General features: G+C 40.5%; 1 protein-coding gene across 4 annotated transcripts in view; it reads right to left on the bottom strand.

Annotated features, from left to right (window-relative positions):
• gab2 (GRB2-associated binding protein 2) overlaps positions 1–15439 on the bottom strand; it is a 311584-nt gene that overhangs the window by 97474 nt on the left and 198671 nt on the right. For all 4 annotated transcript variants that reach the window (XM_043691671.1, XM_043691669.1, XM_043691670.1 and 1 more), the window contains exon 2: positions 3809–4109. In XM_043691671.1, the coding sequence (XP_043547606.1) occupies positions 3809–4109 (301 nt within the window). The remainder of the gene's footprint in view (positions 1–3808; positions 4110–15439) is intronic.

The following is a 15439-nucleotide window of genomic DNA, read 5'->3' as shown; positions in this document are numbered from 1 at the left end:
TCTGTAACTTACAATATCCTTCGGCACTATCCATAACTGTCCCAACTTTAGTGTTGTCTGAAAATTTACTAACCCATCCTTCTACGCCCTCATCTAGGTCATTTATAAAACTGATGAACAGCAGTGGACCCAAAACAGATCCTTGCAGGACACCACAGGTAACTGAACTCCAGGATGAACGTTTCCCATCAACCATCACCCTCTGTCTTCTTTCAACTAGCCATTTTCTGATCCAAATTGCTAAATTGCCCTGAATCCCATGCCTCTGTATTTTGTGCAGTAGCCTACCATGGGGAACCTTATCAAATGCCTTACTGAAATCCATATACACCACATAACGGGTTTGCCCTCACCATCTGTTTGGTCACCTTCTCAAAGAATTCAATAAGGTTTGTGAGGCACGACCTACCCTTCACGAAACCGTGTTGACTATCCCTATTGAGATGATTATAAATCCTCTCTCTTATAACCTTTACCAACACTTTACTTACAACTGAAGTAAGGCTCATTAGTCTATAAATACCACGGTTGTTTCTACTCCCCTTCTTGAACAAGGGAACAATATTTGCTATCCTTCAGTCTTCTGGTACTATTCCTGTAGACAATGACATCATAAAGATCAAGGCCAAAGGCTTGGCAATCTTTTCCCTGGCTTCCCAGAGAATCCTAGGATAAATCCCAACTGGCCCAAGGGATTTATCTATTTTCACATTTTCCAGAATTTCTAATACCTCCTCCTTGTGACCCTCAATTCATTCTAGTCTAGTAGCCTGTTTCTCAGTATTCTCCTTGACAACATTGTCTTTTTCCAGTGTAAATACTTATGAAATATATTCATTTAGCGTTTCCCCTATCTCAACTGACTCCATACACAACTTCCCACTACTGTCCTTGATTGGCCCTAATCTTTCTCTAGTCATTCTTTACCCCTTATATACCAATAGAAAGCTTTAGGGTTATCCCTGATTTTATCCGCCAACAACTTCTCATGTCCCCTCCTCGCTTGTCTTAGCTCTCTCTTTAGGTCTTTCCTGGCTACCTTGTAACTCTCAATCACCCTACCTGAGCCTTCAAGTCTCATCCTAACATAAGCCTTCTTCTTCCTCTTGACAAGAGATTCAACTTTCTTAGTAAACCACTCGACAACTTCTTCCCTGTTTGACAGGTACATACTTATCAAGGACACAGAGTAGCTATTCCTTGAATAAACTCCACATTTCTATTGTGCCCATGCCCTGCAGTTCCCTATTTTGCAGGACTGCTTCAAGTCCTGCCATCAATACATTGGCTACTCTGAAGTTCTGCTGAACATTCTCCTTTCTTCCTTCCCCCATTAACCTTAAGCTCATCCAGATCATTATGATCCGCATTCTAATTTGCACCAACTTTCATTCACATTTCACTGTTGTGCTCGCTGAGCTACATTGGCTCCCAGTGTAGCAATGCTTTAATTTTCATTCCTGCATTCCAAAGTCAACCTTTTTCCTCCTTATCTCTGTAATCTCCTCCCAACCCACAAATGTCTGAATGAACTGTCTTCCTTCAGTTTGGCCTTTTGTGCATCCTTAATTGTTTTTACCCCATTACAGGCAGGAGTTAATTTTTTCAGCTGTCTAAGCTCAAAGCTAACAAATTCTCTCCATGAATCTCTCCCAACTGGCTATGTCTCCTTTTTCCTTTAAGAAACTGCATAAAATCTAACTCTTTGATCAAGTATTTTAAGTTGTATCTTTCCTCAAATCTGCCTAAGTGAATTGGTGCCAGATTTTATTTAGAAATGCTCCTGCACCATAGACACTGCTACGCCCCTGCTGCATGTTTCCAGCATATTTTATTTTTATTTTGGTTTTCCAGCATCTGCAGAAATTTGCTTTTACATAAATGCAAGGTATTGACGTTATTTATGTAATTTCTGCAGTACTGGAAAAACATGAAAATAACAGTATGTTTCACATCAATTTGGTAACTGACAGGACTTTTGCCAATGTCTAAGAATGGTTCTTTATACCATTGATTGAAATATTCTTTATTGGCATAGTAAAAATTTCTGTTACTAAGTCAGCTTTGAATGTTACACCACTCATGACAGCATTGCATGTGGGTAGCCAGTGAAAACAAATTGCATTAATGTGGACTGCCATTTCCAGTGCATAAAGCCATTAACACAAATATGCCATAACAGGGCAATTTTTCTTTTACTAATCATATTTAATGCATCTGGCCAGTTGAAGTCACTGACAAAGATTGAAAATGACTGATGGAGTGAATTATTTGTTTATCAAAGTGAAGGAGGTCAATGCTTAGAATCAGAATTCCATTCAATTGCTTCATGCCATATGATTTCAGGGTCAGGTAAAGTACAACTGGCAGCAAAATATAACTCCTGCTGCTCTACATGAGTACAGTGTCTGAGCTATAAACTCAGAAGATCATTGCGAGCTTTTAATTAGTTCCATCTTAAGCCTTCTGCATGTCAGTGCTAATTTGAAATTATTCAGGTATGCTCAATTCATATTGGGTTGAGCTGCTGAATTCCTATCCACAATGTAGAAGTGAACTACTTATGTGAGAACCAATGTGTTAGCCAGATCCCGACCAATGAATAGAAAACCAAAAATGTTGCCCCTTTGGTATTTGAAAAGACAAAACACAGTATAATACAATATAGGAGTTTGGAGGTCATGTTGCAGCTTTACAGGACATTGGTTAGGCCGCTTTTGGAATACAGTGTTCAATTCTGGTCTTCCTGCTATAGGAAGGATGTTGTTAAACTTGAAAGAGTGCAGAAAAGATTTACAGAGGAACCTCAATTATCCGAAGGGCATGGGCGGGGAATATTTCATTCAGTTAATTGAATGCTGGATAAACAATGCCAGATAACATAGTTAGCCATGCGATCTTGTTTGGATGATTTGAAATTTAGTTAACTGAATGCCAGATAATCGAGGTTCCTCTGGACAAGAATGTTGCCAGGGTTGGAGGGTTTGAGCTCCAGGGAGAGGTTTAATAGGCTGAGGTTGTTTTCCCCGGAGTGTCGGAGGCTAAGGGGTGATCTTATGGAGGTTTATAAAATCGTGAGGAACATGGATAGGGTGAAGAGCCAAGGTCTTTTCCCCAGAGTTGGGGAATCTAAAACTAGAGAGTATAGATTTAAGGTGGGAAGGGAAAGATTTAAAAGGGACCTAAGGGACAACTCTTTCATACAGAGAGTGGTGTGTGTATGGAATGAGAGGAAGTAGTAGAGAATGATACAATTACAATACTTAAGACACCTGATTGGGCACATGAATAGGAAGCTTAGTGGGATATGGGCCAAATGCTGGCAAATGGGACTGGATTGATTGAGGATATTTGGTCACATGGACGAGTTGGTCCAAAAGGTCTGTTTCCGTGCTGTACAACTTCAAGACTCTATGACATTCTTTAAGATTTTAACTCAAATCACTGACTTCTTCTCAAGTCTGCAATATGTTTCCAACAGGTTCCATTTTAGAAATTTGCAGCAGACATACTTATTTTCACAACAGTCAATAAATCCTTTCAATGCATTTTAACTAGAACAGAAGGCCTTTCAAAATTAAGGTTACTTTGTAATTTAGTGTTACAAGAAATGACTGTCTGAAACTATTGGAAAAATAATAGCGCTCTGTTACAAGAGTAGATATTTTCATTGTTCTAGTGCATTTGTTGCTACCTCATGTGTTTAAACCGGGCAAATAAACATGTAATTGCCAATTGGGAAACGGGTCATGCAGAACAACTAGAAAGTGCTACTTTAGAAGATTTCAGTGTTGTGTATTTTTTTTACCTGCATTCTCATCAGATTGATTGAATCCACAGATCTGGCAGATGGATCGGACCCACTTGTTCATTTCCTCTTCAGTTTCTGCCACCAGATAAAAGGTACGTTCAATTGTCTTGATGTCAAACACAAAGCTGTCTTGAAACTCTTTCTTTTTGAATGTTAGTCCTGCATCAACCTGCTCACAGAAATGAAGATCTATCACACGGATTGGTTTTTTAGAATGGTCATTTTTGTAGTACTCCAAGACATCAGGGTCTCCACTCATCCGGCCACTACGTAGAATGAACCAACGCTTCTTCCAGGTCTAAGAAATGAATTAGATACAGGAACCATTAAGGAAGTACACATTACAATATGATTTCTATTCCCTGCTACCATTAGCTTCTTTAATCTAGTTAGTTTAACATGTTCAAAACATTGAGGTGTTTCCAATTTTTAGTTTTAGAAATATATTAGAAATTAAATTAAAATTGCTTAACGATTGTGCAACTTACAACATGGAATTCTGATCCATATTACCACATTATTTAAAATCAGTGGGTTGATTTTCCATTCTATTTCATTGAAGAAGGGCCACATTCTGCAAATAAGGTACTAAGCAAAGATATAAGAGGTTTAAATCAAGTGGAGAGGGTAAAACTGTTTCCATTGGAAACGTTCAAAATTGGAGGATACTGATGATGATGAGTGGCAAGTGAACCCAAGGTAACAAAAGACAAAAAAACTTTTCATGTAGAGAATATTTAGGATCTGGGATGCATTGTTGGGAGTGGTAAAGGTAGAAAATTCATGGCTTCCACTGGGAAATGTGCAATTATCAAAATAGAAGGGACTACAGTCGGGGGAGTAGGATTATCATATTTGCTCTTGTAAGTCAATATTGAAATAGGAGGCTAGATGTCTCCTTTTTGCTGTGACGATTCTGTGATTATATAAAGAAACTGGATAGACAACATATGTGAATAACCTGTGCCTTAAGATTCCATAGAGATTTAACCCAATGGGCAAATAAGTGAGTGGCTTTTTAAAGTTACAAAGAACAATTACGAAGTACAATAACAAAGTCAAGAGTAGCCAATGAGAATTTGTGATGATTTTCACTCAATTTTATTTTGTTTTGCTTGTATAAGAGAGAAAAGTAAAAGCAAAAAAAGTCTCACTTTGGTGACTCATACTGTCCAAGTATTGAAAACATTCACAGTCTTAAAAGCACCTATTATTGCTTGAATTTGGTTTTGATGCATGTTATAATATTAACAAGATTAGAAGCAGTACATTTATTTTTAATTAATTGACTTTAGCACTGTAGAGGTCACAGAACCAAAAGTGGTTTTTCGTTCTATTATGGTCTTGCTTGCTTTGCTTTCCTTCAGTAAGTCAAAACAAATGAAGACATTTCATGTGTTTCCTTGTAGTCATGTTTCTTCTTCAACTTTAAATATTTATTCACTTTTCACTTAAAAAAAACACTGGTTTGTCTCTCAACTAGTTCCTTGTGGCAAGATGTTTCATATATTAATAATTTTCTCTAATCTTTTGCATCAAGACATTTCTGTCAACATCTATCTTCACTCCTTTAGTTTCAATTCGTTATTAATGGACATGCATTATTCACTCCCAGTTCTTCAAAGTACATTGGCAATTTTGGCAAGGTGATGTTAGGTGGAACTTTCCATGCATGGTCATTAATTTAAAATCTCAAGTGTAAACTTTCTCATTGGTCAAGCATTGAAATTTCTCAGTGACTGGAATAGGGCTTTTCTAGCATCACAGAGATGTGAGATTATTTGAAAATTAGCTACTCTTCAACTGACCAATCAATTTTCATTGGCCTTAGTTATTTATTGGCTCCATTCAGTTGCTTTGATCATCTTTGTTACACCAGACCTGGGATCAGAATCAATTGAAGATGCACAGACATGTTGCACACAGCTGTAATTGATCAAATTCAGCTGGAATGAGTTCAGGTTCAAAATAACTGCAGCAACAAATTGAGCCAGACTTCACTTGACTTGAGGCTGTGGCAGATACAAGTGACAACTGTTACCTGTGCACCAGGTTCTGGACGCACTATGATGAATGCTCTCTAATGGGCACAATTGATGGAAATTAATAGACTACTTTGAACTAATGGACTTGGGGCACAGGTTTGCAGATACTCAGGGAGCAATAGGTGCAACTTAAGTTACGTTTTAAATTTCACAACCTTTAACATTATTTCAGCTGATGATATTCAGTTTTATAGCTTGCTGGTTCTAGGGGCTACTGTAAAACTCAATTTTCTTTCCTCCCTTGTTTTACAATAGCTTCCATAACCAGCAAGCTAGAAAACTGAGTATTATTGCTGAAATAATGTGAAAGCTACTGTAAAACAAGGGGGAGGGGGGAAAGAAAGTGAAGTTTTTAAAAGCCCCATGTTTACTCTGCCTAAATTAAACTTCTGTCGATTAGACAGATTTAAAATTTCAGGTTCTCATTTGCAACCTGTCTTCACTACCTCTATTTCAAGCAGATTGAGACAGCAATGAGCCATTTGCTGCACAATTATCTATAGACATTATCTTGATTAGAGATAGAATTTCTTGTAGAAGAGGTTCACTACAGCAGGAGGTTTGTCGGATGTTTCAATCCCAGGAGATAAAGCACATCAAAACGTCTGTCTTCATCAGCTAAACAAGAAAAGTTCTACTTGCTTTGAGTTGTGGAAATGTCACTTTTTGCAGGATGCCCTCTGAAGCTGCAGGACTGCCCAAAGATTCCTGCAAGGGCTAGACAAAGGTCAACCCTTTTACATAGCTGCTCACTTAAACAAAGTGCCCGTGCAACCCAAAGAGAACTTAAATAAGTTGCCCGCTCAATTCAAACAGTTAAACCTGGCACCCTTTTAGGCTATTCTGAAAAACGCCATCATGAACAGAAAGCACTTGTGGTATCTGACCACAAACAAAACTTCAAATAGCAATTGGGAATGACCACTATGTATTTTCTAGGTGACTCTCGATATTCGTGTCACATTACTTGAAACTGAACACTCGATGGATGTATTTTAGTGGAACAGTGCTACTTCTTTACTCGTAGCTGCTGACCCAACTGTAAAGTCTCCTGTATCAGATAAGTAGTAGGCTTAGACATTACCACATCCATCTTCTAGAAAGGTATGTCACGCTGTATGAGAATTGACAGTTAATCCATTTTATCAGTTGTGAAGCTCTTTAGGATATTTTGAGCTTATGAATATAAACCTACATTGTTTTGAAGACAATGATTGCATACAATATTTTAAATAGTACCACTCGGAGTGCAGCAGCTACCAGCTTCCAATGTTAGTGAGCCTGACAAGAAACATGTGTAAAAATTATAAAATAACTCCACGGAGGCTGGTATTCCGTCACCAAGTCACCTTTTATTTATATATGCACAGTACATGGACTCTGACCAGCTAGCTCAGAGCCAGTCCCTGGACTGAGGGGAATCCCATTGGCTCCTGCTATTATATGTCAGCCAGGACTCCCTGATTGGGGCTGTTAATTTGGGCCAATCAGGGAACTCACACTCAATGAAATCCACCTGCCCAACCTCACTCCAATCACTAATCCCTGCCCCTCACTAAGTCTGGGGATATTGGCCTGATCTTTTGTTTAGAGCTTCTCCCGGGATGTTTTCGCCCTAGGTCCGGCTTCTCTAACTCTGACTTGGACATGGGCAGCGTGTACTGGACTCTAGCCTGTCTCTTGTGCCCGGACCATCCCAGAAGAAATTCCTCCTGTTCTTCATGTGGTAATGTTATTGAGGCTGTGACATCAGTTGCATCCATCTTGAACGCTTGAGGTTTCTTCAACACTAGATGGAGGTTGAGGATCCATGGTTTCTGATAGTCTTTCTGGCTGTTCTGAAGGGCCAGGTAAGTTTTGGTCCTGCCCTTTTTGTGAGGCAGCAGATTTCACTTGATCCACTTACTTGTTCAGGACCACCCTCACCTAACCGAATTTTATATGCCACAGGACCTGACCTTGTTTGACCCATTTCCTTGATTTCAACACCAAACTTCATCTCTGAAGTAAACTATCTCTCTCGCTTAAAGGAGGCATATGGCTGGCATTGGTGTTCCTGCTGTCGTTTCACTCTCCCCCCTTACAAGTCCGTAAATATTAGGTTTAAGCTGGTGCAGAGTCCTCTCCCCATCAGCAACTCTGCTGGAGCTATCCGACTCTCATCACCACTGAAGTAACTCCACAAAGGCTGGTATCCCATCATCAAGTCACCCTTTATTTACATGGACTCTGACCAGCTAGCTCAGAGCCAGTCCCGAGAGTGAGGGGCATCCTACTGGCTCATGTTTATATTTGTCAGCCAGGGCTTCCTGATTGACCCGAGTTAGCAACCCCAATCAAGGCTCTCACACTCAATGCGAACGGCCTGGCTAACCTTGTTCCAATCACTATTAGCTTTAAGCACATTTAGCAACACCTTGTTCTGATAGCAGGAAACTTTCCCCTCATTTGTATCCTGCTATAAGAGACCTAAGCGACCGTGTTGACTTAAATCAGCAATTTCCCTTCATGTGACTGACACCAATGCTTTTCTTGGAGAGTGACCTTCAGCTCTAAAAGGAACATCCTCGTTTGGTGCATTTCTTACAGCAATATTCCAATCTATCAGCATTAAAGAGCACAAGTGGTGTAATGTAATGTCACTGCACTAATGATCCTGATGGCCAGGTTAATGCTCTGGGGACATGCATTCAAATCCCACTATAGCAGCTGGTAATATTGAAATCAATAAGTCTAGAGTATAAATACTAAAATACTTTTAGTATTGACAGTTATCATCAATTTTTTGTGACACCATGAAATTGAAAATGTGTAATAAATCAAACATGATGGATCTGAGACTTTAGGTTCTCCATTAATTTTCTCTTATCCTTTGGAAAAATTCCAATTGCCCATTTATAAATTTCATAGGATTCCAAGTGTTCCAAATTGAAATGCAAATCTTTAAAAACTGCAGGATTCCATAGGGTTCGTAAACAATTGTGAAGATTATCTCACCTTGTTAATGTCATGTATTTGTAAAATTTATTAAATATTTGTGAAAAGATGCTCACACACAAAGTAACAAAACTGATGATGGTACAAACATAATGCCTTAAAAACATTTTGCTTAGACATACAGAACTGACCATTGTATGCAACAAGTCTGTTTGAAATTACTTTATCATGACAGGCAAAAAGAATACTAACATTTTTCCACTTTGCAGGAATGTACCAGTCAGTAATTAATACATTCCTGCATTAACTACCATATAACTAGGGTCCCTTTCAATTACACCGGTAAATTATGTCCAGTTCCAATTTCGATTGAGCTACCACGTTGGGTGTATTTGCTTATGTAAAGGGGGAATGCTGACATTGACTGGTCGAGCCATTAGGCCTGTTTCATTGTAACTTTTACATATTTCATTTACTGTATGATATTATTATGGCAGATTAGAGATAAATTATAAAACAACTTTGAGTCTTATTCCAATACAGATGTAAGTTAGCGAACAATGACCATGACTTGGTGGTAACATCCTCACCTGAGTCAGTAATTTCTGGGTTCAAATACCACTCCAGACATGAACATAAAACCACATCTGACTCCCTGAAGGAATGTTGCAACATCAGAGGTATTGTTTCTTGGTTGATGTGTTAATTTTAGTTACTGTTTGCCTAATTATAAAATATCTCATGACTCGATATTGAACACGACCAGGGGAATTCTTCTTTGTTCCTGACCAAAATTTATTCCTAAATCAACACCACAGAATATTTTAAGATAAATAAAATAAAGAACTAAGGATGCTAGAGATCTGAAGTAAAACTGAAATTGCTGGAGAAATGCTGTAGATCTGGCAGTATCTGTGGGGAGAACATAGAGTCAATGTTTCAAGTCCTGTGATCCTTCTTCACATCTATAACAAACTAGTAAAGGTGGTATTTAAACTGATGACAGGAGTGGGGTGGGGTAGGGGGCAAGGAGTGAACAGTTGGTGGAGAGGGAGTCTGGATAAAGAGAGTGAAAAAAGGATAGGCAAAGGGAGTGTTGATATGGGCTAGGGAAGTGGAGAAGCTCGATAGGTGATGGTGGGGACTATGACGAGTTTAAAACGATCAGTTGTACTGAAAGCAACCCATTTCATGACAGGATTTGGGGTTCTGAGTATAAGTAATCGATAAGGAATGGGGTGTCCACACTCTGAAGTTGTTAAACTTGATATTGGGTCTGGAAGGCTTCTGCATAAACAGAAGATGAAGTGTTGTTCCTTCAGTTTGTACTGAGTCAGAAATGTTGGTATGCAGACCAGACACAAATTGCATTGAGTGCACCATTTAGAACCACAGAAATGATACAGCTCAGAAGGAGGCCATTTGTCCATTACGACCCAAAGGCACTCAGATGCCATCTTCCTGCACACAGCCCATAGCCCTGTAACTTACGGGTTCAGGTACTTGTAAAAAGGAATTCAGGGTCTCTGCCTCCACCACCAACTCGGGCAGTGAATTCCAGACACCACCACCCTCTGCGTAAAAAATATTTTTCCTCATGTCCCCTCTGATCCTTCTGGCACTTAGCTTGATTCTACGACCCCTGATTTTTTAACTTTCTGCCAAGGGAAACAGGTTTCTCCTGTCAACGCTGTCTGTACCTCTCACATTTTTGTACACCTCAGTTATGTTGCTCCTCAGCTTTCTCTATTCCAAGGAAAACAATCCCATCGCAGCTACAATTCTCCAGCCCTGGCAACATTCCAGTAAACTTTCTCTGCACTTGCTCCAGAGCAATTACAACCTTCCTGTAATGTGGTGACCAGAACTGCACACAATACTCAAGTTGTGGCCATACCAGTGTCTTATACAGTTTCATTGTTATATCCTTACTTTAGTATTTTATACCTCTGTCACTGAAGGAGAGCATATCATAACATGCTGACTTCATGACTAGAAAAGGGTTTCATTCAGTTAATGCCCAAATCATCTGTGCTCATTGTCACCACATCTTATTAGTCTGCATCCCATATCCTGGAACTGCCAAGATGCCTATGCCTATGTCCTTGAGAACTCTGAGGCTCCTGCTGCATTCCGTACAAGGAAGACTGCTGGGATAGGGCTACCCCTTCAACCTTTACTGATGACTCCATTAGGCAAACTGCCTGAATGAGACAGAGTTTAAATACAATTGAGCCCATTCTTAAATTGAGGCTATCATGGAGTAATTGACAGGCCTCCAGAACGTCAGGTTTGATTCTTGGATTGTTGTGGCAAAGAGCAGATGAGATAAAAGAACTGGGGGAACAGCAGTTTTCTGAAGAGAAAAATGAGGACATTGAGCAGTAGGGATATCACCTTCTGCATGAGAAAACATTGCAGCAGCAGGCTCAGCAAGTTAAACTAGTCTTAATGGACATGCATTTCCAATAGATGTCACTCGGATAAAGATACCAAACATTGACGATACAATTATTGTTGCTTGAAAGGCAAGCAATCCTGGTTTAGTTGCAGAACCAAATGCAGCTTATTTGTTTGTTGTTTCTTCACTTTTCCTAAAAGTTTAATATCAGTTGACTTTGACAATTATTTGAAGGCTACACAATGTCTGATACTTCCACATCAAAACATGTCATTGCTGAATATGATTGCAATTATGGAAATTGTAACACGGCTTCTGACAGGGTTGTAACATTGTATGGTACCAAGGAACGGTAGTTTCAGTATTTTTGCTCTTGCAGCTGTGACTATAATGTTGCCAGTCAATCAGACAGGCGATCATTTAAAGTGCCGATATATTTACAAACATTAATGAAGTGTCACCCATGCAGCCTATATGCCCTCAGAGGGTTCACCTTTCTTTGCCTCCCACGACATCAAGGTGTGTCCTGACCTCTGTAGCTGGGGTGGGGGCTGCTGCCCTATGGTGGAGCCTATTGGAGATTTGGGTGGATTAGGCTGGAGATTCCATACAAACTCAGCATGTCCTGGCCAAATGCAGGCTTAACTTCCTCGGCATAAACTTAAACAGGGTTGGAGCTCCTAGACAGAGTGGAGGTGGAAGGGCCAGGACCGCTGAGAGGAGACCTCGGGGGGAGGGGGGGAGTGGGGGGGAGGGAAAGAGGGTGCTGGATGTGGTTCCTCCTCTGTCAGGATACCTACTTCCATTGGCCCGTCTCCTTGTGAGGAAGGGGTCTTGGTGTGAAGTTGTAAATCTTATCTTCCTGGTGCCTTGCTGCTGATGCTGAGCACCAATGGCTAAACCGATGAAGTGCAGGTCTGTATGCATCTCCAGGACCCACGGAACATTCTGTTCGACTTGTTTTTCCATGGATGCAGCCAATCTTCCCAGATGGATGCACACATGCCAGAACCAGCTCAGTATTGTTAACATGGATGGACTCTGCCATCCTATGATATAGTTTCCTGAATATCTTCAACAAACCTGGCTGCTACTTCTATGTTTCTTTGCAGATTTCCACAGAGTTATTAATGGCTAACCACATGGGGTCCTCTCCTTCCCAGGGCTGAGCAAGTGCCTGGTCTATAGCAGCCTTCTGAGCTCCAGTGACCTGGGGGATCTCTTCCTCAGCCAGTTGCAGAGTTGTGCCAGCGATGTGTTCACCAGATTGTGCTCCTGGCTCCTGCAAAAATACCCATTGAGGTGGCAAGATCTGAGCTTGTGCAAGGTGAAGAAGGAGGTCTTGCTGGTGCTTCCTCAGAGAAATACATGCTTTTAGCTTTGGAGGTGGAGGAGGGGCTGATGTCTGGAAGAGCTGGTCTCTTGCGTGTAGATGTTATGTGGACACTACTAGTGTCAGCATAAGACAAGAGAGGGATCATTGAACATTACGGGCTGAAGCTTGAGTATGTTAACAATATATTCACAATGGCGGTCAAGTGAGTGTAGCACAACACTTGACAATGAGTCTTAATTTGTTGCTAGGACATGGAGATCTCAGCATTCTTTGAGTGATCAGGGTCCTTTCCTGCAAGTTCAGGGATCTTCTCCTTGTAGGAGATGAGGATAAAAACATTGGCTTGCCCCGTCTGCTCTACTGTGGCCTGCCTTCTCTCTGCAGTAAGATAAGGGAGGAATTGAATGAGGTGAAAGTGGTTGGAAGCACTATTATTGTTGGTTGAGCTGCAGGAAAAGTGGGGAGGTCTCCTGAGTAGGCGAGGAGGAATGCAGAGGACAGGAAGGGTTCATAGTCTGGGGAGATGAGGTGCGATAGGACCACTGAGGGAAAATGTTATATGCAGTGGTGAAATTGGTAGACCACAAGCCTTGGTGGGAGATAGGTGCAGTAACAGAGAGAGAGAAATTGAGGTAGTAAAGAGATGATGATGCTACTTATCCTTATGGAATACACAAGGACAATAACTTTCCTGTGGCATTGCTGGTTTTCCTCTGGACTGTGGATTCTGCACTGAACCAGCCAGCTACTTTGGATCAGGCTGGAGGTATTGGTCTCATGGCTGCCTCTAATGGTCCCGAGAAAAAGAGGGCAGCGTCTTCACCACCACTCTTTCCACCAGGACGTCCAGGTCCCTGCTGGTGAAATGGGTTTCCAAATACTGCGCTCAGACATAACCTTTCCAAATATATAACAACCAAGGACAGCTCGTAGCTTTCAGCATTTAAGATGGTGTGCAGGTGGGGTTTAAACATGATGGCTGCAACTTTAAAGCTGGAAAGTCCCCACACTGGTGATCACCTCCGTCTCTGCTGAGCTCAGGATTGTAGCACCGTGAAACTGGGATGCATAATTAATGTGGAGCAATGGAGAATTGCATGGGAAGTCACCAGGGCTCACAGATAGAAACCTCCATTAAACTCCCTGATATTAACACTTAGTCAAAATGTGGGAACGTTCAGTTCCTTGTTTGTCTGCCTTTGGAGATTGCAAATGTACAAACAGGAGCAAACATTGCATGATGTTTTTTCAACCTCTTCATCTCTGTGTATGAGTGTGAGACCACCTACAGTGAACGATGATGAGGCAAACCAGCCCAAACAAATGATTCTTCTATTTATATAACAGCCGCCAACACTAAATCCTGGTCTGAGGCTTTCAGTTGTAGATTCTATATGAGAATGCGTTTATGTTCTCATTTTGAATGAGTAGTGTTGGCAGCTGAGGTGGACAATCAAAAATATCAACATATGTGCTGCATTCAGGTTCCAATGATTGGTTGTTGATTAATAATAGCACATGGCACCCACCTGAACAGGCATTGCTTCTAGCGGTGGCTCTCTGTATTAGATTGTGCCAGAAATTTATCCAATTTGTCCATTTGTCTCAAAATAGAAACATGGTTAAAGCAGCCAAGCAGCAGTTTACGTTTCTCTTAAACAGAGGCATACCCAATTGCCATTTGCCACCATCGTGCTGAACTTGGTAACATATTGAAAAACAGCTCTTTCAAGTCCAAAAACCACTAATTCCCATAATTGTGTTGACTGCATTTCCTCAGTCTTTCCTTTTTGGAAGGACTGTATTGCATTCTCACAGTTTCTGTCTCTGCTATGTTTGATTGATGATACAACTTTCTACAATAACCATTCCAATATGTTTTCCTATTTCCTCAAGAGAGGACATTCCCATCAAGATTACCAGGGTATCTGATCATGTCCATTCAATTTCTTGCCCTTCTGTTCTCAGCAATTCTCCTTCCTCCCAGAACCATGATACAGAATCCACTGTTGTCACTTTCCACCCCACTAACCTCTGCACTCAGTTGATCACCTTTCTGCAATTCTGCCAGATCTAGTGTGAAGTCACCAAAAAAGAAATCTTCTTCTCTGCTTCAAGCATTCCAAAGGAATTATTCCCTACCTAACAGCCTGTTCCACTCCTCAATAATCTCCAATACCCCTCTCCATTCCATTGCAAAAGGAGAGGCATTGCCTACCCTTTTATCTCTTTCCTTCACACTGTCCAAGGTCTCAAAGACACCTTTCAAGCAAAACAATTACTTAATTCTACTTTTTCAAATTAGTATACTGTACATTTGCTGTTCAAAGCATGGTCTCCTCTATACTGAGGAGAACAAACCTTCTGTTCAGTCTGTAAGCAAGACTCTGAGCTTCTTATTGTAAGTCATTCTCCATGTTCTTCCCAGTCTGACCTTTCCATTCTTGGCTGCAACTGTGTTCCAATGAAGCTTAATGAGAAACTGGACTATTTTCAGCCTTCTGGACTCAATCTATACTAAGTTCAACAAGTTTAGATTGTAACTTCTTCCCCATTCCATTTTCTTTCCTTACATTGTTAATTTGATTTCTTCCTCTCATTCCTCACTTTTGTTCATTTGCTTTCTGACAGTTGCCATTCTTGATTTTGCCTTTCTTAGCTCCTCCAGATATATTTTGCTCCTTAATTTTTATCATTTTCATTCCCTTTGGCCTTGTACCTTGCACCCTTTTGTCATTTACTCTTTCTTACCCTTAACTCTATAATAGACATTCCCTTTGATTTTATTTTTCACCTTCCCCCATTTCACCTGCTCAAAGTCTCTCATATATCTAACATATCCCTGCTCCGATAAAGGTCACAGACAAATCTCAAATATTAACTCTGTTTATACCTGTATAGATGCTGGC

The sequence above is a fragment of the Chiloscyllium plagiosum genome, chromosome 6 (genome assembly GCF_004010195.1).
Source record: "Chiloscyllium plagiosum isolate BGI_BamShark_2017 chromosome 6, ASM401019v2, whole genome shotgun sequence".
NCBI classification, from domain to species: domain Eukaryota; kingdom Metazoa; phylum Chordata; class Chondrichthyes; order Orectolobiformes; family Hemiscylliidae; genus Chiloscyllium; species Chiloscyllium plagiosum.
This window is presented reverse-complemented; position numbering and strand designations above follow the sequence as displayed.